A 24,096-nucleotide genomic window follows, 5' to 3' on the forward strand; every position below is an offset into this window, starting at 1 on the left:
TATGTCTCATTGACTGATTAATAAAATAAATATATTACTATGCATAAGTCTTTATTTTTATATATATCCATTACTATACGACCCAAATAAATTTGATTATAATTCAATTCGTGACTCGGTCATTTATATCGTTTTGGTTCAAGATATATATATATATGCTTTTGAATTAAGCTTAGGTTAATCATGCATGATCATGAATATAGCAAAATTAGTACTATAATTATAGCTTATGATACCCAATATATGAATTAGATTTTCTTTACTGCCATCACACTTAAACTGTAGAAAAGGAAAAAAAAATTCCAAAATTATTATTTATTTATTTATTTATTTTTGTAATTCTTTTGTGACATTTTGGCTGGTCGGATGTTAAATTGAGCAATCTTTTCTCACCAAAAAGGTTTTTTTGGGGTTTTTTTAAGTAATTCAAATTTTCAAAATAATTTTTTTTTAACATGTTATGTCATGTCACAAAAATTTAGTTTAACCAATGTTAAAAATTAAACTTCTCGATCCTCAGGGGCGGGATTTAAAATAAATATTTTATAGTTTATTTAATATTACATATATCAACATTTTTCTTTAATATGGTGTAAAATTAGATTGTAAACTACAGTTTTTTTACTCGGGGTCCGAAGTAATTTGATCTATAAACCATGATTTTTATGTTTATGATGTAAAAGTCACGTTTAGACTACAGTTTGTACGGTTGAAATTAGCCTTTAGACTATAGTCTATATAGACCTTTAGACCAGTAAAGTGAAATTTTAGACCACGATGTTGTTAAGGATCCCACATTGATAAAAGAAGGGACTTAACAATGGTTTATAATAGACATGGATGACCAGAGTTTGCTTACTGTAGTGTAAAGTTAGGAGGTTTTAGATTATAAATGCAGACAGCAAATCAATGCCAAATGAGCAACAAACATACCCCAACTAGACCGTTACTAAACTCATAATTCTAGCCACCTTTGGAGCATTTGTATTAATTGGTTAATCCTTTTATTTATTGCATTTGTATCTTTCATAATTTAGGCCGGGATTATTACCGGTGGTTTATCTTACCTTTCTTTATCCTAAAATCAAGTTCTAATTGTTGAATTGCCCTGCCGTCAAATCGGTAGAGGTGATATTGGTGTATAAGATTTATATAGTTTTTGTCTTTGAAAAAGATGTATGAGAATTATTTCAATTGAATCCAGGTTGAATTTGTTTTATGGTATCAGAGCGCCTAAACAAATCGGTAGAGGTGATATTGGTGTATAAGATTTATATAGTTTTTGTCTTTGAAAAAGATGTATGAGAATTATTTCAATTGAATCCAGGTTGAATTTGTTTTATGGTATCAGAGCGCCTAAACAGAAACTGCTCTCAATATACAATCTTTCCACCAATGCACCAGTCTTATCTCAATTAAGCTTAATTCTGGAAACTAATTATTATGGAGATCACAAGTTCTTCCTCTAATCAGGAGCATGGGAATACAACACCATTTGACAAGTGAAGAAGCACCAAGAAGCACCAGATTATGAAACGGAAGACAAGGATGGAACCACAAGTATCAATTCTCTGCATACAGTATGGGCTAACAATGATGGCCTTCTCACCTCATGGTTGTTGGGGATCATATCTGAAGAAATTCTGAGCATGATTGAAGGTACTGAAACGTCATATCAGGTATGGAAATCTCTAGAAGATCAACTCCTTACAATGACCAAAGAAAGTGAAATTCACATAAGTGAAAATCTTCTTACTTTGAAGAAGGGTTCTCTAACTTTAGATGAATACTGGAAGAAATTCAAGGGATTATGTGATAAACTTGCTGCAATCAAAAAGCCCTGGGATGATCTCACAAAAGTATTTCATTTAGCTAGAGGACTAGGAACTAAATATCAAGGTTTTCGAACAGCAATGTTGTCAAAGCCCCCATATCCTACTTTTAATCAGTTTATCTTGGCTCTCAAAGCACATGGTCAAATGCTATCTGTTGAAGTTGAAGAAGAAAAATTCTCCCAAATCAATCACAATCATGCTTACTATAGTCAAAGAGGGAGAAGTAGAGTTCGAGGAAGACAATTTTCTTCTAGAGGAAGGGGTTTCCTTCAAAACAGACAACAAAACTTCCACAATTCCAACTCTGCTCAACAGACCTTTCATAAGGAGATCACTCATTCTGCTCCAACAAAACAATTTCCTACCAAATCTAAAGACCAGGTAACATGTCAAATTTGTGGAAAAACAAATCATGTGGCAATTGACTATTGGAATAGGTTTGACCACTCGTATCAATCCGAAGATATACCAAAAGCGCTTGCAGCTATGAGTCTTCTTGAGGATGGAGACCCCATAGTCTACACTGATTCTGGAGCCACAGCACACATCACCAATAACACTGGTAAGATGACTAGTATAAAAAGTTACAATGGTAGAGATAAAGTATATGTAGGCAATGGAGAAGGACTAAAAATTACTCACATAGGCAAGAGCACAATAAACTCAAGAAACAATAAACTCCTTTTAAATGATGTACTAGTAGTTCCTGATATAAAAAAGAACTTGTTATCTGTTAGTAAACTGACCTCGGATAATGATTGCTCTATTGAATTTTTTGCTGACCATTTTATTGTGAAGAACAAATAGGGATTGATCATGGCCAAGAGAGTTAGAAGAGATGGACTCTATGCTTTAAAGGAACAAGAAGTTGCTATCAACAAGGATTTTACTGCTTTCTTTGCTTCTAATAAATGCTCTTCATCTATTTGGCATAAACGCTTAGGCCATCTAAATGAACGAGCCTTAAAATTTTTAGCTGATAAACATCTTATTGATATTTCTAGCTGGAGAAAAGCTGAAAATATTTGTACTAGCTGTCAAATGGGAAAAAGTTGTAAGATTCCCTTTTATCCAAGCTCGACCTTAAGTAAATTCCCCTTAGAAAAGGTTCATTGCGACTTATGGGGTCCTACTCCTATCAACTCCTGTCAAAATTTTAAATATTATGTTTGCTTTATTGATGACTTCTCTAGATTTTCATGGCTCTATCCTTTAAGAAGGAAATTTGACTTTTTTCAATGCTTTATCAAGTTTCAAAAGGAGGTAGAAAATCAACTTGATAGAAGGATAAAAGTTTTTCAAAGTGATGGGGGTGGAGAGTTTACATCTCTTGCTTTTAAAACTCACTTAGAACAACATGGGATTCATCACCAATTCTCATGCCCACACACACCTCAGCAAAATGGTGTTGCTGAAAGAAAACATAGGCATATTGTAGAAACCGGTCTAACACTGCTTTTCCAATCAAATGTTCCTATGAGATATTGGGTTGATGCATTTTTTACTGCTGTTTTCTTGATAAACTGTATGCCTTCTACTACTCTAAAGATGAAATCTCCTTTTTTACAACTTTTTAAAAGAGAGCCCAATTACAATTGTCTAAAAGTATTCGGGTGTAAGTGTTTTCCGTACTTAAGAAGTTATTGCTCAAATAAGTTCTCAAAAAGAACTTATTCATGTGTTTTTATTGGATATAGTCCTATTCACATAGGTTATAGATGTCTTGATCCTCAAAATCATAGAGTCTACATTTCAAGACATGTAATCTTTGATGAAGAAGTTTTTCCTTTATCAAAAACACACACATACCATTCATGATATAACACCTACTCTTGAAGTCACTGAGTTTACAGGTTTTGAAGAATGGATCAAAGATCATGCTTCCAAAAACCAGAACATCAAGTATGATCAGCAAGCAAATTTTGAGGAAGGACATAGCACCAACAGTGAACAACTATCCATTGCTCCAAAACAACAATTGGTCTTTTGAGGAAGATCAACTTGATGGAGAACAACTCACTCCCTCCATCGTCGAACATCAAGGGAACAATTTTGAGGAAGGACAAATAAATCCTTCAAAATGCACTAATAATATGCTAGAGAGTGATCCATGTGCAGGTTTAATTGATGCAGATACAAACCAAGAATTTCATGCCCATGCAGAACATAATGTCTATCACATTCCAACAAATAAGCTCTCTAATCCCTCAAACTTCTCTAATTTATTTGATATTAGTGAGCAACTTTATGTAGACTTACCTATATGTTCTGTAGGTACTCATTCTTTCTCTGAAGCTACTACAACGACCAACCAAAATACTCATCACATGATAACCAGAAGCAAGCTTAAAAGCCATCCCAATTTTGACCAAACTGCACCAGGAGTGATTCACTCAAACCAACATCTTTCCTTCCTAACCTCTACCTCAATCAGTGAACCAAAATTCTACAAAGTTGCTCTTTAGATTCCTCATTGGTACAAAGCTATGGAAGAAGAGATGGATGCTCTCCATAAAAACCATACTTGGGATCTTGTTCCTCATCCTCCAAAAATAAATATTGTAGGATCGAAATGGGTGTTTAAAACCAAACTCAAGGAAGATGGATCAATAGATAGATATAAGACTAGATTAGTAGCTCAAGGTTACTCTCAAATAGAAGGGGTTGACTATGCAGAAACCTTTAGCCCCGTTGTCAAACCAGCAACAATTCGTTTAGTTCTTAGCATTGCTGTCACATCCAACTGGCTCCTACGTCAACTAGATGTCAAAAATGCCTTCCTCCATGGGATTCTCAAGGAACAAGTCTACATGGCTCAACCTCCAGGTTTCAAAAATCCTCACCTTCCAAATCATGTTTGCAAACTAAATAAATCTATCTATGGCTTGAAACAAGCTCCTCGTGCTTGGTTTGAGAGGCTTTCAAATTATCTTATGAAACTTGGATTTAGTTGTTGTCATTCAGATCTTTCTCTCTTCATATTTAGGCATAACAACATCATAATTTTCATGCTTATTTATGTTGATGACATAATTTTGACTGGGAACCAACCTACTGAACTTCAAAATCTTATCTCCAATCTTGGTAGCGAATTTGCCTTAAAAAATCTAGGAACACTTCGTTACTTCCTTGGCATTGAAGTTCTTCATACTCCTCAAGGTCTCTTCTTATGTCAAAGCAAATATGCTAAAGACATACTAATCAAAAATCACATGCTTGAAGCATCTCAAATTGGCACTCCTATGGCTGTATCTACCTCTGACTATCCTTCTGATAATGACCAAACTGATGCTACAAACTATCGAAGCATAGTTGGATCACTGCAATATTTGACTCTCACTCGTCCAGATCTTACACAAGCTGTTAACCATGTTTGTCAGCAGCTCCAACATCCCACTGAGAAAGACTTAAGGGCTGTAAAACGCATTCTTCGTTATATAAAGGGAACTTTAAATTATGGAATTCCAATTCTTAAACATAGTAATCTTAATCTCTATGTTTTTTGTGATGCAGATTGGGTCGGATGTTCCACAACAAGGCGCAGTACCACTGGCTTTTGTATCTTCCTTGGATCCAATTGCATCTCTTGGTCCTCCAAGAAACAATCTACAGTAGCTAGATCAAGTGCGGAAGCTGAATATCGAGTCATGGCTAGTGCTACAGCTGAACTCAAATGGATAACATTCTTACTTCGCAACTTGGGTATCCCTCTCTATCGAACACCACAACTATTTTGTGACAATATGAGTGCGCTCCATTTGTGTTCCATGCTAGAACCAAGCACATTGAACTTGACTATCACTTTGTCAGAGAAAAAGTGGCTAATGGCTCCCTAGTCACTCAATTTGTTCCTTCTTGCAAACAATTGGCGGACATTCTTACAAAACCATTGACTAAAGCGTCTTTTCGGTATTTTCGACACAAACTTGGAGTTCAAGCTGCGCCACACTCTAGTTTGAGGAAGGATATAAATGCAGACAGCAAATCAATGCCAAATGAGCAACAAACATACACCAACTGGACCGTTACTAAACTCATAATTCTAGCCACCTTTGGAGCATTTGTATTAATTGGTTATTTATGGCATTTGTATCTTTCATAATTTAGGCCATAAAGAGATTATTACCGTTGGTTTATCTTACCTTTCTTTATCCTAAAATCAAGTTCTAATTGTTGTCAATTACCTCCTTAATTGACAGCCACCCCTGCCGTCAAATCCTTTCCTAAATTGACAGCAGGTATAGGTGATATTGGCGTATAAGATTTATATAGTTTTTATCTTTGAAAAAGATGTACGAGAATTATTTCAATTGAATCAAGGTTGAATTTGTTTTATAGATGACAGTTTTTTCCATTGTTGTAGTCTATTATAGGCGTTTAGATGGTTATGCTAAAATCAGTAGAAATTTGTATATTTTTTTAGACCACAATTTACATCAATTTCTACTGTATTAGACTAAAAGTTTTTTAAAAAATCATGATTGAAAGTATAAAAGCTAGTGTAGTCTATTCCTAATTTTGAAGGAGTGAGATGTGTAAGATTATTTTGTTATATTCTAATTTTATAGATGAAAATATGAATTAAGTTTATAATTTGCAACACATCATATGTGTTAAATCACCAGTAAACCCAAAATATATTATATTATAGAGATTTGAACGCACCTATTCTGATAACACCTTAAATTACCATTTAACAAAAAAGCTTAAACTAAATGTATGGTTCAAATGGTAACCTTTTTGCAAGCGTTTCAAATACACCACCGAACATGAGCAATAGTTCGATGGTAAATGACATCTACTCCCTCCTTCGAGAGGTTGGAGATTAAAATTCACATATATGTCATTTTAAATATATCCCAACACAATTTCCATCTCAATATTTTTTCAACTGTATATTATAAAGTATCTCACGTTAAAAAGAAAATGGACCTTACATAGAAATTGGTTTTGAGATAGAACCACATGAATATTAATATGGTATCAAAGCCCAAAACACTCAAACAAGCAACCGGTCCAAAAATGGGATCTAGCCAAGATCGATGAGCCAAAATAGCTACGGTCTTGAGAGTATATGTTAAGGATCGCACGTTGAAAAGAAAAGTGATCTTACATACGTTTATAATAGACACCAGATACTCAGCCAATTGATTTTGAGATGAAACCCATAAATATTAATATATATTTCTCCAAATATATAATTTAACCTACTAATTCCACTGTAGAGTTCAAATTTTGTGAATTTCTCTTCGAATTTTAAAATCAGAAGTGAAATTTAAAGGAAAAAAGAATGATACGTTCAAACAAAGTATAAACAAAGCGAAAAACAAGTAGATGATAATAATTAAGAGAATCTTAAGTTCCATTCTTCCACATAATTATGAATGAAAAATTAAGCGCGTTTCTTCATAACCAATTCAATTTTATATTTTTTGTTTTTCAAAAATCATTTTGAAATTGAATGTAAATTTCAATCAATCAAAAAACAAAAACAAAATAGTTTTAAAAAAACAGGCAACTTTTTTTTTCTCTCATATTTATCAGGAAAAAAATTCTTTTTGACTCTAAAATTTTTTCTTTCTAAATTTATCTCTAAAAAATTTATTTTTCTCTCAATAAAATTTCCATAATTTTAAATATCTATTATTATTTGTCTCTCTCTAAATTTTTTATTTCTATGTATTTTTTTTCTAACAGGTCAATTTAATTTCTCCCTCTAAAAATTTAATATTTTTCCGAATTTTTTTCTCTCTAACATTTTGTCTTTTATAATTTTTCTTTCTTTTCGTAATCTACTTTTTCTTCTAAAAGTTATATCTTCTTTTTTTATTCAATTTTATTTCACTGTAACTTTTATTTATCTCTATATTTATTTATTTTCTCTTAAAAGTATATTTTAAATCTTGTTTTTATCTTTAAATTTTTTAACTTATATTTTCTCGTCTCTACATTAGAGATGACAAAAATTTCCGCAGGGTTGGGCCCTACTTCAAAATAGGAAATGCATGTCCCGACCCCGTTCCTGATTCGATTTTTTAAATAATTAATATACATTTATTACACTTTTTATTTTTTAAATTCTAATAATAATTAAAATTAATTATACGACCAGCAATTTTTTTTTAGAACATCTCTTGGACCGAAGAATAAGATGGAGACAGGAGACTAAATAGTTTACGACCACGAGAATGGCGGAGAACATCCTCATTTCCACCCATATCATTGTCATCTCTACTCTATATATAAATTTTTCTAATATGTATATTCAATTTTCTAACTTTTTAAAAACAAAAAAAAAATGGTTACCAAACATGTTTGGTTTTTTGTATTTTAAAAAGAAAAAATAAAAAATGGTTATCAAACATATATGATTTTTGTTTTTTAAAAACAGAAAACTAAAAACAAAAAATTAAGGACCCGTTTGATAACCATTTTAGTTTTTGGTTTTTTTTCTTTTTAGTTTTGGGTTCTTAGTTTTCTGTTTTTAAAAAACAAAAACTTTGATAACCATTTTTTGTTTTTTTGTTTTTAAAAAACAGAAAACCAAAATATGTTTGGTAACCATTTTTTGTTTTTTGTTTTTAAAAAGTTAGAAAATTGAAAATACATATTAGAGAGAGAAAATTTTATGTAGAGTAGAGATGACAATGGTGTGGATGCGAGTGAGGATGCTCTCCCCCATTCTCGTGCAGAAAATTTTTAGTCTCCGTCTCCACCTCGTTTTTGGGTCCAAGAGATGTTCTTGAGAAAAATTATCAGTTTTATAATTGTTTATAATTATTTTTAGAATTTAAGTATAAAAAAAGTGTAATAAATATATATTAATTTTTAAAAAAATAGAATTGGAGATGGGGTCGGGACATGCATTTCCTATTTTTGGGACACAACCTGCGGAAAATTTTGTCTTCCCCTAATGTATAGAGATGAAAATACAAGTTTCGAAAGATGTAAATAAACTTTTGGAAGATAAATTTTAGAGAGATAAATAAAAAAATTTAGAAAGAAAATAGTGAAAGAAAAGTTAAAGACAAAGAGAGAAAAATTGTAGAGAAAAAAAATAAAGTCAGAGGAAAAAAATGTTAAAAAAAAATTATAAAGAAAGTGAAAATTTATAGTGGAAACAAATTTGGAGAATAAAAACAAGATTCAAAATATAATTTTTAAAGAAAAATAAATAAATACAAAGATAAAATAAAAGTTACAGTGAAAGAAAATTGAACGAGAAAATAAAATATAATTCACAGAGAAAAAAAAGATTACAAAGAGAAAGAAAATTTATAAAATATGAAATTTTAGAGAGAAAAAAGTTAGGAAAAATATTAAATTTTTAGATAGAGAAATAAAACTGGTCTATTAAAAAAGCAAAAATACATAAAGTTTTGGAGAGAGATAAATAATAATAAATATTCAAAATATGAAAATTTTAGAAAGAGATTTAGAAATAGAAAAAATTAGAGTGAGAAATAAATTTTTTAGACATGAATATGAGAAAAGAAAAAAAGTTGAGTATTTGAAGAAAAAAAATCATATTTTGGAAAAAAAAACCTGTTCTTGGAAACTACTTTTTTTTTTTAAATTTATATAGAATTTCAAAATGGTCTACCTTTCATTCCAATAAAAAAAAACCCGGGTATAATTTAAATATGAATATTTTGTTTACGAAATGCTTGGTGAAACTAGAATTAACTTATATTATTTTTATAAAAATATATTAATAGAGGGTGGAAAAAAATAATTTAAATTCATAGGGCTCATACTCGGGACCAAAGAGAGGAAGGGCACAATTACGTAGGATAAGCATACTACTATACCAAATACTATTTTCTACTTGTTTCATGGAGTATTTGGGGAAACTATTAAGCATAAATCTATACTCGATGCAACCAGACAACCCCGAAATAATTATTATCGTTAACAAGGCTGCAGTTTTTCCGATATAAATGAAACGTGCTCAAAAGCATTTGTTTTTGCATGTTATACATTCTCAAGATGGTCTAGGTAATTGTCATGGAATACTTGAATTTTTTTTATTTTTCTTGACAATTATAAAATGTCATAAAAGCATGAAAATTTTCGTAAATTGCCGTTTTTTCCCGCCAAAATCGCTCCCTCCACCATTTCGTGACAGTTTTTCACTGTCATTGAAAATTCAATTCTGTGACAGTTTGTCATAAAACTTACAAAATTCGAAAAATAGAGTTTTTTCCTGCAAAAAACGCGCCTCCATCATTTATAACAATTTTTTTTCCTCCAAACATTTTTACTGTTCACAACTGTGATGGAATACCACTTTTCTACTAGTGCATACTAATTTGTAATCTAATAAAAAACATAAGGCATGACTAATGATTGAACATCATACCACAATAGACCCGAACAATAGCTTCATTTCATAAGAAAAGATCAAGCAAAACTGTTCAAACAAACCTTCCATGAGACAAAATATCAAACTCCTACATGTGGTGGCCAACAAAATGCATGTTTGTATCAATGGGTAAGCCAAAAAACAAAATACCACTATTGTCTCGTTTAGTTGGCTCATTTAATACTTATACTTCTAGCTTATCGTCCTTTGAAATTCTTAAGACTATCGGTACGCAAAGGGAGGCAGATAGGAACGCACCTGGTTCAAATTGTTCGTCACTATTAATATTCATGGGGTTTCATCTCAAAATCAATTGGCAATGAGAGGAGTAACTCATGTCTATCATAAACCTATGTAAGGTCCATTCTTGGGATCCTTAACAGTCACCGTTGGGAGATGGACGCTACCGGTGATCGTGGCTGTTGCCAGGAGTTGATCGCCGCGGGGTTCGCTTCAATTTTCCGCCATTGAGATCTCACGAATAGCGCACCAAGTGGGGAGGGGTGTGAAAAACGTGTGATGAGGGAGTGAGATAATTTGCTTTATATATTTTTTTAACAAATGGATATAATTTACCCTCTTTTATTTTGTTTCTTTATTTCTTTCTTTTTTTTTCTGAACAAAGGAATATTATTTTCATTTTGTTTGAACAAAAGGATAGAATTTGTATTTTTTGTTTTTTTTTACAAAGGTTTATAATTTGCTATTAAAAAGGAAACCTGGGCCATTATGGTGGGGATGGGCATGGGATTGATTGAAGTTCAATAAACCATAAAAATATCATAATAACAAAACTAACACAAGAAAAACTCAAAAAGTAAAACAAGTCACGAACTATTTGTGACTGACGCGGAACATACGGTAAGAAAAAGTATTGAATTCTTGCAAAAAGCAAAAACAAGCTGATCAAAACTATTTGTGACATTTTTTTTTGTATAATCCAAAATGGTTAAATAAAGTTGTGATAGGTAAAAAATGTTTTTTATTTCTGAAAATGATGGCAATACTCTATATATCATGTTTTTTTTTTAATTGTAATGAAATCCTAAAAAAATAAAAATAAAATAAAAACTGTCATTGAATCAAAAGAAAATTTTACAATTCGAAATTATACAAAATTAAAAAATTAGCGTTCTTCGTGCCAAAATTGTGCCTCTACCATTCCTTCACAATTTCTAATTGTCCTTGACTAAAATAAAAATACAGTTTTCATGACAGTTTTTAACTATAAAAAATTTAAACAAAATTCGAAAATTAGCATTTTTTTCCCGCCCAAATCGTACCTCTATGACAATTTTTAACTGTCATTGAATCAAAGAAAAAATCTCAATTTTCGTGACAGTTAAAAACTATCATAAAATTTTAAAAATCTTAAAAATAACGTTTTCTCCCGCAAAAAATGTGCCCCCACTATTTGAGACAGTTTTTTTTCCAAACTTTTTTTACTGTTCATAACTCTCCTGGAAGGCGTGTAGTACTGTTTTATTTATATTTTTATGAGTTTACCGTACCTTTGAGCTTTCTATTACCCCTACGTGTGTGAGTTTTTTTTATATATATTCTAATTTTATAGATGAAAAATATGAATTAAGTTTATAATTTTCAAAACTTATATTATATGTCTTAAATAACCATTGAATCTAGGACACAGAGGAGTCAAAGATAATATTTCATATGCTGATTACGTTAAGTAACCATAGAATCTAAAAGCTTAAACTAACAGATGAACCATGTTATCAATATTTTAACAATATATGAACCAAAAAGTAACTTTTAGAAACTAGCCAATATGAGCCTAGGTTAATAATAAATGACATATCTACTTATTTATACGAGATTGGAGGTTCAAATCCTCATATATATGTCATATTTAAATATAGTTAAAACAGTTGAAAGTTCAACTGTTAGCCCTCACATTTGTTGAAATAGGTATATTTCTCCAAATAATTTAACCCTACTTTTGAGTATAGAGGATTTTATTTTATTTTTTCATTATTATTAGTATAGAGTTCAAATGTAGGGAATTTCTCCTCTTCATATTATCCAATTAGAAGTGAAATTCAAAAAAGAAAAAAAAAAGAGTGATACGTTCAAACAGAAATATAAACCAAGCGAAAAACAAGAAGTAGAGACGATATAGTTAAAAAGAAGCATAGCAACATTCTTCCACATAATTATGAACGTAAAATTAATTAGCCAGTTTGGGACTGTGTTTTCTGAAATATGGCACTGAATTATTGTTACCTTAAACAACTCATTTAATGGAAGGCAGAAAATTAAAAAAAGCTACCAATTACTGATACGAAGCCTAACATATATTCTATACTTAGAATTTTTCCACAACGCCCAAAATTAAGATATGAAACCAATTTTAAATTTTGTTCCAACTTCGTAAATATGGTTTTCTCATTAAACATGAATAAATAGGGCTTCTGATTATGAATAAAAATATCCAAGAAAAACCCTCTCATTTCCTTTGCAGCTAAAGAAAAAAAAAGGACATCTGTAAAAAGAAAACCCTAGCTTTGGAAGCAACTTTAAGAATATATTATAGTTTACTATGGCCATGGCTAGAAGTTTTAAGCTCCTTCAAACCCTTTTCTTAGTATTTTCTTGGCAGTCCTGTGGGAAGACTTCTGCCGCTCTCGATACCATCTCCGACGCGGTGAATGATCTCGATGCTGTTTTGAGCAGCGGTAATAGAGGCCGCGGCAAAGTTTACGATGTTAGAAAGTATGGAGCTAAAGCGAATGGAAAGAATGATGATGTTCAGGTATGAAAATTAAATATCAAACAAAAAAATTCTCTCTCTTAAGAAAAAATGAAATGAAGTACTTTAATTTGTTTGATTACACCTTCTTAAACTCTTGAATCGAACGCTTGATAACAGACACGTATCAATAACAGCTGAAAGTCGTTTAATAAAAAGATGTACTTCCTAACTTAAATAACAAGAATTTGTAATTTGGTTTAAGTTTCATCCAAACAAATTAATCAGACTGCTAATTATTGTTTGATTAATTTTGCCACACAGGCATTCATGACAGCGTGGATTGCAGCCTGCCGGAACACCAGCGGTCCGGCGACGCTTCTGATTCCCGGCGGCCGATTTCTGGTGGGTCCGCTGGTATTTGCCGGTCCGTGCCGAAGCTCGCCAATCACCCTCGAAATTCAGGGAACTGTAAAAGCCACTACCGATATCAGCGAATATTCTTCCCCAGAATGGTTCTCCATCGAAGATATCAAAAACTTCATCCTCACCGGCGCCGGCGTCTTCGACGGTCAAGGCGCCGCCGCCTGGCCCTACAACAACTGCAAGAAGGACATCTCCTGCCAAAGTCTTCCAATTGTAAACTAAAATTCTCTAACTCCAATCACCTCTCCATTTTCGATAATTATATTGAAATAATCATGATTAATTAATAGATTTCTTTCTTTTTTATTGATTTTTTGTAGTCGATTAAATTCTCGAGATTGAACCATACGATTGTGAACGGGCTGACTTCTGTGAACAGCAAAGGTTTCCACACCTCTGTTTTCGACTGCTATAACTTCACGGCGATGAACATGAAGATAACGGCCCCCGGAAACAGCCCCAACACCGACGGTATGCACCTCAGCACCTCGAAATTGGTCACCATTTCTGATAGCGTCATCGGCACCGGTGATGGCTGCGTCTCCATCGGCCACAGCTGTGAAAAAGTCACCGTCACCAACGTCACCTGCGGCCCCGGAAATGGCCTCAGGTAAAACATAACCTAATTAAGATGACTTTCCAATTTGATTTAAACGCGTGTTCGTCAATATTATATTTTCAACGTGGAATCCTTAACAACAAACAATATAATATTCAGTGTGGGCAGCCTCGACAAGTACCCAAAGGAGAAAAGCGTGGTCGGCGTTCTTGTGAAGAACTGCACCATTTTCAACACCACCAACGGTGCTAGAATCAAGACATGGGCAGGGACGGTGTCAGGGTTAGCAACGAAAATTATCTTCGAAGACATCATCATGAGAAACGTCAAGAACCCCATAATCATCGACCAAACCTACGGGACAAAGCAAAAAAAGGTAACACAAAACACAACATAAATCTATAATCTATCTTCTATCTTCGCGTTTAAACAGCCTTAACTAAAACTCGATGATTAATCTCTAACTTTCAGGAGTCCAAGTGGAAGATCAGTGACGTCCACTTCAAGAACATTCGCGGTACGTCGACGACAAATGTGGCGGTGTTGTTGGAGTGCAGCGCATTGTTTCCATGCGAGGGGGTTGAGCTGAAAGACTGTTAACTTGGCTTACAGCGGCACCAACTCGAGAAACACTACCATCGTCTCGTCGGGTTTGAATGCCAAGATAGCTACTTCTGGGGTGCAGATCCCTCCTCCTTGTGATGTATAATTTCTATAATATATTAGATCTCTTACAGGGGATTTGATTCAAAAAATTTTGTTTGTTTCCAAAGGATGAATGAAGAATGTCAAAATCTGATACTCTTTTTTCTTCCTTGCAATCGTAATCATTGATATATCTTTCCTTTTTCCTTTTGATCTACATGGAGTTAGAGAACCTGCAATACTGAAAAATGTTTATTATTAGTCTATGCTTACTTGGGCTTCAACCCCAATTCCCTCTCTCTAATTTCATTTCCTTAATTTTGATTGAATAATGGAATCTAAGTTGGGTTTTATTAAAAATGTAAAAAGAAGACGTACCTAATTGGAGACATTTCGTTGTGTAAATATAGTCTCACACAAATTAGAAAGTCTGGAATATTTAAGTTTATAAGGTAATTGGAGCATGCTCTCCCGATTCCTTCCATAACTCACACCAAACTCGATTATCAGGGAATCGAAGACCTGCAAAATTGAACACAACTAGATCGGTGTGATTGAGTCACACCGGGCTCCGATGCCTAAGTTAGCAAGGAGAGTAGTTGAGCAATGGAACTCAAGTGTAGAATTCGGCTTACCTTAGGGTTAGGCTACATGACCTACTTATAGTCGCTTGAAAGATTTCAGATCTTTCTAAATGTGCCCTAATTCATTGTTGCAGGGCCCAAGGTGCATGGAGATTAGAAGAGGGCGAGTGTCGGGCTTGGCCATGGGCCGAGCTCGGCTGCACCGAGCACGGGTCGGGACTGAGCCGTGCTCAGCTCGATTCGTCTGGTTCGTCTGGTAGTCTCTTTGATTCTCTTCTCGTTGCTTTGTCGTTTGTCCTTTGTATAACAATTGCCTCCTACTCCTAAGGCGATGACTTTGTCTCCGTCTCCTTGGGAGTATGTTGATAGGAGTTTTGGGACACGCGAACAAGGAGCTTTATCAAGGGTGGTCAGATCATACTTAACCTTTCACAACTTGCTAGCTATCATACAGGAAAGACCTTCTCGGCTGTCCTGCCCCCACAGTAGTCGTGACTTGCCATGCTATGTCAGGCCCGTGACTGGGGAAGTCACAAGCTTTTCGGGTACTGAGCCGAGCATGCCTCGATCTCATGGTTAAAGTCTTTCAGTCCAGGCTAGCCGAGTTGTCCATTATCACGAGACCCGAGAAGGTCAGAATTGTCCCCTCACTGTAAGACTCGTGACCGAGAAGATCATAGGTTTCTCGGGTACCGAGCCGAGAAGGTCTCGGACCGATGGTCAAAGACCATCAGTCCGAGAACTATACTCCTATGTTGAGGGCTATTTAAACCCCCTTCAATCCTTCCAGTGTTGATCATCCCTTCAACTAAGGTACATTTCTCTTTACTTTGCTTTTGTTGTGTTTCCTTACCACCATAGAATCTGATCTTAACTTCGAGTGGACCTCTTTTGATGACGGGTCGTCGTCGAATCCTTCTTCTGGGTCTCGACCCTACCGTCCCTCTTGGGTAGATAATTTTACTCTTACAACGAGGGACCTACGTCGGTTGCATTCGAAATACCGCAATCCTGATTCGGTTAGCCTTCATCTTCCGAATCTGAGAGAAAGCATTGACGGGCCTTTCCCTAGAGAGGTTGTATTTTACGTAGCCATGTTCCAATTCAATGTGATCCGTTTACCGTTGTCTCTATTTCATCAAAAATTTTTAGCTTTCAATCAAGTAGCTCCTTCTGATCAAATTGTTCCCAACGGGTGGTCTACCATGATTAGTTGCTTCATTTTGTGGTCCTACCTCGGGGGTGAACAACCTCTAACCGCGACCAATTTTATGTCGCTCTATTTCCTCAAGATACCTCTAAGGATAATTTCCAGGAGGCTGTTGGCCTGATCCAAGGAGGAGAGAGCTCGATCCAACTCCTCCCAAGGGGCATAATGACATAAACCTACAAGAATCTTGGTCTTGCTTTGAGCATGTGCATTGTTGGTCTTCCTAATATCGCATTATAGGAGGATGCATAGTCGACGACCAAAAAGTTTACCATTTTAGTGATGCTTTTTGGCCCGCTTCTGAGTATCACCGGCAATTCTATTCTCCCTTCAGGAATGACCCGTTCTCCTCCAAACCCTACTAGTGGTACCGGGGTACTTTTAAGCCATTTTTCTCCTAGATCCATGGCTTTGTTGGTGCCAAGGAGATGATATCTGCCCAGCTGCCCCCATCTACCAAGATCCAGTGCACATTTGCATTGGCTATTTGTAGAGTGATGACCAGTGCATCGTTATGTGAGTGGAGAAGGTGAGTCGCCTCATCCTCTAAGAACTCGATTTTTGCCGGTTGCTCTACAACAAATGCATGGTAGATCTCATGTCGTCCGAGGCTCGTCCGGGTTTCTCGTATGCTCGCCTTTCTCTTTCTGCAAGATTCTCTCTCTACCGAACCTCCCATTATTGTTCGGATTTCTCGAGCGGGTGACTTACAATTATTCACACTATTTTGCGTCGCTTTAGGATCTTCCACATATTTTTTGAGATATCTTCTCCAGATGAGTCCTTCCACTTCTTCTTTGAGGTCAAAGCAATCCAGAGTAGCATGGTCGTGGTCTCGATGGAAAAGGCAATATCGCCCTTTCTTTCTTTTACTTGGAGATGCCTTCATCCTCTCTGGCCATTTGAGCAATCTTTGGTCTTGGATCTCCATCAATACTTGTTCGAGTGGGACCGTAGTTGGGGTATATCTCTCGAACTTCTGGGGTGGATCCTTCTGGCTAGTCCGATCTCTTTTCTCCCATCTCGACAACTGTGGCTTATCCTAGATCTCTCTCTCTTTAGTCGGACCGTTTTTCCTCTGGCTCTTTCTTTGAGTGGAAGAACTCTCCGGCGCTCATATACTTCTGAGCTCGGCTCAGTGCCTCCGAGAAGGTGCTCGGTGTCTTTTCTCCAAAAGAGAATGAAAGGTGTTCGTCCTTGATGCCGGACATGAAAGCTAGTAGAGGTACTGCATCCGTGAGACTGTCAACCTATTTCTCCTCATTAAACCAAGTCACATAGTCATGAAGGCTCTTTGTTGCCCTCTGTTTGATGGTCACAAGATAAGCCACGGGTCGGCTTCAACTTCGGCTTCGTCCTCCTATGAACTGGATCACAAATGCCCTAGCCAGGTTCTTGAAGCTCAAGATCGAACCTCGCTTCAGCTGTCAAAACCATACCCTGGCTGATCCACTCAAAGTTGTCGATAACACTCGGCATCTGATCGCCTCTGACACCCTGTAAATATCCATCCATTCTCGGTAGGCGTCAAGGTGGTCTATCGGGTCGGCCGACCCGTCGAATTGTTTCACCATCAGTAGCTTGAATTTTGGAGGGACCTTCTCCCCCATGATTTCTTCTATAAATGGCGAGTCGACTTGATCCAGCAGCTCTTCGAGATCGAACCCCTTCTCCTTTTGACTTTGTTGCTTTTCTGACAACTCGGACCGACTACCGGTTTGTCTTTGTCGAGGTTTATGGGCTCCGCGTTTTGTTTATCTTGGTTGCTCTTGCCCCCATCTGGTATCAGGGATTTATGTCGCTTTTTGCCCTTTTGCTGGCCTCAGGAGTTGAAAATCCGAGTTTGTCGTTTGATATTCCCTCCTAGCCTCAGCTTTCTCCCTGCATTGTCCGTTGATTCTTCAGTCTCACTCTCAACTGGGCATTTTCCATTTGGGGGGTCTCTGACGAGGGGTACCTCGCTGGTCTCTCGTTGTTGTAGTTGTTGAAGTAGCTGAGTCATGCGTCGACACATGCTCTCTACCTTTTTTTCCAAGGCTGCGAACTGACTTTGATGTTGTCCAGGGACTGTTGTTGTAGGTACCTCAGGCGGCCCTTCTTGGCATTCCAAGTTTTGTCGACTCAATCCCGTCTCGCCCTCGAGTCCTCATATCTGGGGGTCATCCAAATCTAACTTCTTCTTTGCATGGCTGTCGTCGTCAGAGCATCATGGACTTCTTTCCAGCGTCATGCTATTCGACTGTACGACTTGTTTCGTCCCCACAGACGGTGCCAATTGTTGATGCGTAGAATATGCTCTCTCGGTTCCTTCCGTGGCTCGCACCAAACTCGACTATCAGGGAATCGAAAACCTGCAAAATCGAACACAACTAGACCGATGTGACTCTTGTCACACGGGATCCGATGCCTAAGTTAGCAAAGAGAGTAGTTGAGCAATGGAACTCAAGTGTAGAATTCAGCTTACGTTAGGGTTAGGGTACATGGCCTACTTATAGTCGCTCGAAAGTTATAGATCTTTATAAATGTGCCCTAATTCATTGCTGCAGGGCCCATGGTGCATGAAGATTAGAAGAGGGCGAGTGTCGGGCTTGGCCCAAGGTACGTCGGTTCGTTCGGTTCGTCTGGTAGTCTCTTTGATTCTCTTCTCATTGCTTTGTCATTTGTCCTTTGTATAACAGTAATGTACAATATTTCTATTGATATGAGATTCGTTTGAGTGATATAGAAAGTAAAACTACATGGATTTGTTTGTGTAATATCGAAAGTAAAACTACATAGATTTAAATTAAAAGGGTAGATTATTGTATACTTTTGAAAATATTAATGGTATTCCAAGTCATCTTTGGACTTAACTACATAGTTGGATTTTTATTCGATCCAAGGGGAAGATTGTTAAGGGTACTGGGTTGATGCAGGATTCTACCGAGCTTTGATCGAGGTTGGTCACATGGCAACTGGTTGAGCTAATGAGGTGCGAGCTCATACAAAGTAAGACCTGCAAAAAGGAAATAAACACTCCGACAATCAAGTCAAGGTCGTTTCTTGAGAAAATTTGCATACTTGGGTCAGAGGCATGAGTGTCTTTTTATAAGTCAAGTGAAAGGACAAGTCTATTATGACCCTTAAGACAAGGCAGTTGGACGGTTACAAATTGTCGAACCATAGGTCAGTAATGACTGATGTCGGCTATTCATCCTTTCATATGGATGAGCTTGGTAGCTTTGTAGTAGATGAGCTTAGTAGCTCAGTAGTAGATGAACTTAGTAGCTCAGCCATGGATGAGCTTAAAAGTTTGGCGGTGGATGAGCTTAGTAGCTTAGTAGTAGATGAACTTAGTAGCTCGGCCATGGATGAGCTTAGGAGCTTGACGATGGATGAGCTTGGGAGCTTGGCGATTGTTGAATCAAGAAATTGACCAACTCTGCGAACGTCGGTTCGGATTGGATGAGCTGGATGGTGAACTCCGAATATCACGTAGAAGACCTGCAAAACAGAGTAAGCACTCTGATGTTAAAGTCAGTGAAAGTCCGAACTAAATTGAGAGAGAATCGAAATGTTCTCGTACATCTAAATGAACGGAATGATTCTATTTATAGGCGAAAACCCCGACAGCATTCCCGACAAGGCCTCAACGGCTCTTTAAGGTTATCGTGAAACGCGGCGTGTTGTCGTGGAGGGTGTCGGAGGTATACCCGAGCTGAGGTAAGCTAATAAGTTCAACCAGTGATATGGGAACGAGATTATGAACATGCATGTTCGGCTCGGCCATCGAAGCGGTTCGGCACAGTCAAATGGATGAGCCCAAACGTGCACACGGGATAGTTTTCTGCGAAATCTAGGAGCCATGTGTCACATTTCATATACACTCGCCTCCTACCACGTGTATGCTGAAATCTACCTCCAATAGCAGTAGATGAACTTGGAAGCTCGATGGTAAGAGCTTGGAAGCTTGATGGTAGATGAGCTTTAGAGTTTGATCATATCTTGTCACTTGATATGTTATATATTTGCCCCCAACATTTACCACAATAGGAGATGTACCACTATCTGAGAGAAATTTTATTTTGGTAGGAACACATAACCTCACATCAATTAGAAATTGTAAAATGATAAGGCACAGATCCATTACACAATACCATACTATTTTACTTTTCAAGAAAATAACAATGTCATAGAAATACGAGGTGGGGATGATTTATTTGTTTCTTGGTAAATTATTTTCAATTAAGCTTCAAAAATAATCTCATTTATAAAGTACCTTCTTGGAAGAAAACAAAATTTTATTAGAAAAAAGAAATAGGTAAAATACAGTTGCATCCTTAGATTTTGGACATAGTTTCTATTTTATCTCAATTTTCAAAACCTATCACTTTTAATCCTCAAAATTTTTATTTAGGCCTAATGTTTGATTCTTAAAAGTTTGAGTTCTTTTTTTAAAATATTATAATTTAATTTCTAATTGATCCCTAAGTTCGAGTCGAAATTAAATTTAAATTTTTATAGATGAAAAGTGATTGGTTTTAATCTAAAAACAAATCTTAGGAAAGCACTAGAAACCTTGCTTTATAAATGGGGTTGATCAGTTTACAAGTAACGAACTTGATACACTTTTTTAAGTGTATCTTCAAAAAGTTTCAAAAAAAAAATCTCCGATTTAGCCTCTCACTTAGAACCGCCTCCATCTTCCACAACAAATATCAATGGCGTCCGACGACGAAACAAAAACAACAACAACGACAAAGAAGAATCAAACCCAGATTCGTATCGCCCAAAACGGCGCCGTTGGGAGCCTCGTGGCCTGGGGTGGAGCCTTCGCTTTCGCCTGCTTACTCGCCGCTTCCACGTTCAAGAGGAACAGGAAGATCAGATCCGCCGAGAGGAGTAAAGATGACGGTGGCTCTGGCCAAAGCGCCGCCCGCTGCGGCGGCGAGCCTCCGCAGATGGAAGGGCTGCGGCTTCTTCTCCAGTCTTCGTCCACTGATTTCATCAGTTCATGGTTAGAAACTTAGAAAAGAATCCTCAACTTTCATTATTATTTTGTTAATAAAATTCTCATCTTTTTAATTTTATATCTATTAAAGATTTATTTATTTGACTCAATATTAATAGGGTTGAATGATATGGACATTTAGGAATTTGCTAAATTTACCATCTAATTAAAAATTTTAAGTACTGCAGATTTGGCATTTTGTAGTTAAACTAAATTACAAAGTTTGTTCATTTCCAGGAAGGAAAAAAAAATTACGAAGTTGGTCTCTACCATCAAGATTTTGGTTTCATTTTGTTGTCTATAATTTGGTTAAATTTTACAAATTTTGTTTGTTGTATGAGAAATTATTGGAGGGTTACAATTTTTTAATTACTTTTTTTCCTGGTTTAGGAACCATTTCTAAATTCTTTGCTACCAAATTGGAACTTGAAAAATTTAATTCCTAAATTCTAGAGATTGAATTCACGACCTCGAACTCATTTCTTTAACAAAATAATTAAAATTAAAAAAAAAAGTGTAACTTTCAAATGGGAAGCACCAAATTTACGGATTAATATTTTTGTTTGGCATATTCATTTAACCTTTGGAGGGTTTGTTCCGCAGCCGCACGGCGCCTGAAATGTCAAAGAAGAAAGCCTTCCATAAACCGACGGCGGAGATGACGACGGCGTCCGTCAACCACGTGTCAGTAGGAGACTCCGATTGCAACGAAAATGGAACGCCGGAGGACGAGAAAATGGTGGTTATTATTTATGAAGAAGAGCAAGATGAAGAGTACAGGGCAGATTATGAAAAATATGAAAAAATCCCAAAAGTTGCAGAGGAGGGCTCTTCAATTGGGATTCACGACGACGAAGCCACGTGGCTGGCGGAGTGGACGACGGATGAATCTTCGTCCTCATCGGAGGAAGAAGAAGAAGAAAAGAAAGTTACGGCGTAAGAAGATGGCGACGCCATTGATGTAATTATTGAGCTTGCTTGGTATTTGCGGCGAACAGAGTGGAGGAGACGACTATCGGAAAATTTGGATCTCTTTTGTGGAGAATATAATAATAATAATTACATTTTAAAAATGAGAGAAATTTCATAACAAAAAATATTACAACTTTTTCTTTTTTTTTTTGTTAAATTAAGAAAATCCATAAAATTTGGAATGATGTGATAATTAAGTTAATTAATATGAAATTTAACGTGATCAATTGTGGATCCATGGTTATTTTCGTCAAAATATTTACGAATATTTGCTGAAAAAAATTTAAACCTTTATTAGGGGTCTAAAGGTAAGTATTGAAACATTTTAATAGGGATAAGAGATATTTTTGAAATAAATGACAAAGATGAGAGATATTTTTTTTCTTTTTTTTTTTTTAATAATTCCTTTATGTTAACATATTTTCACAAAATTTCAGACTTCCTCTGCTATATTTAAAAATACATACTTATTATGACATTTGAAGTGCAAAGTCTCACAACCTATCCATGGTCAGGAAACTGCACACATTTTAATAATTTTGGGTTGTGCCCACATTTTAATAAGTTTGAGTTGTACCCCTAATTTTCTTAGGACTGTAGTTCAATCCATCCTACTTTTTTTTGGCTAATGGCCTATAGTTCCAAGTGAAAAGTGAAATCCAAATTTTGATTCATAGCAAAATTGTTTGGGTTAAGCATATAGTTTTGTTGGAGAGATTTTTATTTTTATTTTTTATTTTTTACCAGTATATGGGAGTGAGAGATCGAACTTACAACTCATCTTTACGTTGAGATTATTAATTTAATATAAAAGTAAAAGACAAAATCTATGCTAATTAAGAGGAGACTTATTCTAAGCTTTGGACTAGTGCTAAGTTTCTAGACTAAAATTTACCTCAAATTCATAAATGAATTTTAACTATTTTTTAAAAATATTTTTTTCTATTCAAATGTGTTATATTTTAAAATTAATATAGGATTAAATAATTGAAAATCAAGTTAAAAATAGAGGTGTCATTTTTTTTCCGGGGGAGGGAGGAAATTTTCCCATTTCAGTTTTGGGGCGTTCCCTGTCCTCAATTTCCGTTACTCGCTTAATATATATATATATATATATATATATATATATATATATATATTAATATAAATTATAAAAGAAAAAATTATAACAACGGGAAATTGAGGGCGATTGCTCATTTATTGAAAAAAAAAATTGTAAATTGAGAAAAAAATTTGTCAGGACTCAGGAGCTTAGAAAAATATACAACCGGACAAACTCTTTTAACTTAATGGAAGAAATTGATTAAAGAGTTCTTGATTGTTCCCATTTTTTATCAATAATTTGGGGTCGTTAGGATAATATAATTTCTGTTTTTAATTTTGGTCTTTTTATTTTTAGTTTTCAGTTTTAAAAAAAAAACAAAAACAAAAACAATGTAGGTTTGATAACTATTTTTTTTTTCAAAAACCAAACATATTAGATGAACATTTTTTGTTTTATATTTCTGAAAAGATAAAGAGTTGAAAAAATATGCTAAATAAACATGAAAATAAAAATTTAGGAGATAAAAAAAATTCAAGAGAAATTTTAAAGAGAATAAATTTAGAGAGTCAAATAAAAAGATTTAGAGAAAAATTTTAGTGTGAGCAAAGTTAAAATTTTTACAGTAAAGTTGAGAGTAAAAATATGTTAGAGAAAAAATAGATAGACCAAAAATTCAAGATATCCGTGGTGAGAGAAAAATAAATAAATTAAAAGATAAATAAAAATTATAGTAAAAGAAAATTGAAAAATAAAAT

At 35.2% G+C, this 24,096-nt stretch overlaps 3 protein-coding genes across 3 annotated transcripts; 2 read left to right on the plus strand and 1 right to left on the minus strand.

The window, feature by feature from the left end:
- Positions 1 to 12,760: 12,760 nt before the first annotated feature.
- On the plus strand, positions 12,761 to 14,495 carry LOC111021141 (exopolygalacturonase-like). The gene is made up of 5 exons (XM_022297994.2): positions 12,761 to 12,973; positions 13,235 to 13,549; positions 13,657 to 13,946; positions 14,055 to 14,271; positions 14,367 to 14,495. Exons 1-5 carry the CDS (start codon positions 12,761 to 12,763, stop codon positions 14,493 to 14,495), a joined length of 1,164 nt encoding a protein of 387 aa, XP_022153686.2.
- A 2,236-nt stretch (positions 14,496 to 16,731) lies between these two features.
- Positions 16,732 to 17,265, minus strand: LOC111021131 (uncharacterized). The gene has a single exon (XM_022297986.1). The coding sequence runs from the start codon at positions 17,263 to 17,265 to the stop codon at positions 16,732 to 16,734; it is 534 nt and encodes a 177-aa protein (XP_022153678.1).
- A 3,700-nt stretch (positions 17,266 to 20,965) lies between these two features.
- On the plus strand, positions 20,966 to 22,392 carry LOC111020615 (uncharacterized). Its single transcript, XM_022297322.2, has 2 exons — positions 20,966 to 21,330; positions 21,928 to 22,392. Exons 1-2 carry the CDS (start codon positions 21,035 to 21,037, stop codon positions 22,262 to 22,264), a joined length of 633 nt encoding a protein of 210 aa, XP_022153014.1. The 5' UTR covers positions 20,966 to 21,034; the 3' UTR covers positions 22,265 to 22,392.
- Positions 22,393 to 24,096: the final 1,704 nt, after the last annotated feature.

Source organism: Momordica charantia, assembly GCF_013281855.1.
Source record: "Momordica charantia cultivar OHB3-1 chromosome 9 unlocalized genomic scaffold, Mcharantia_2.0 BLBB01000009.1, whole genome shotgun sequence".
NCBI classification, from domain to species: Eukaryota; Viridiplantae; Streptophyta; class Magnoliopsida; order Cucurbitales; family Cucurbitaceae; genus Momordica; species Momordica charantia.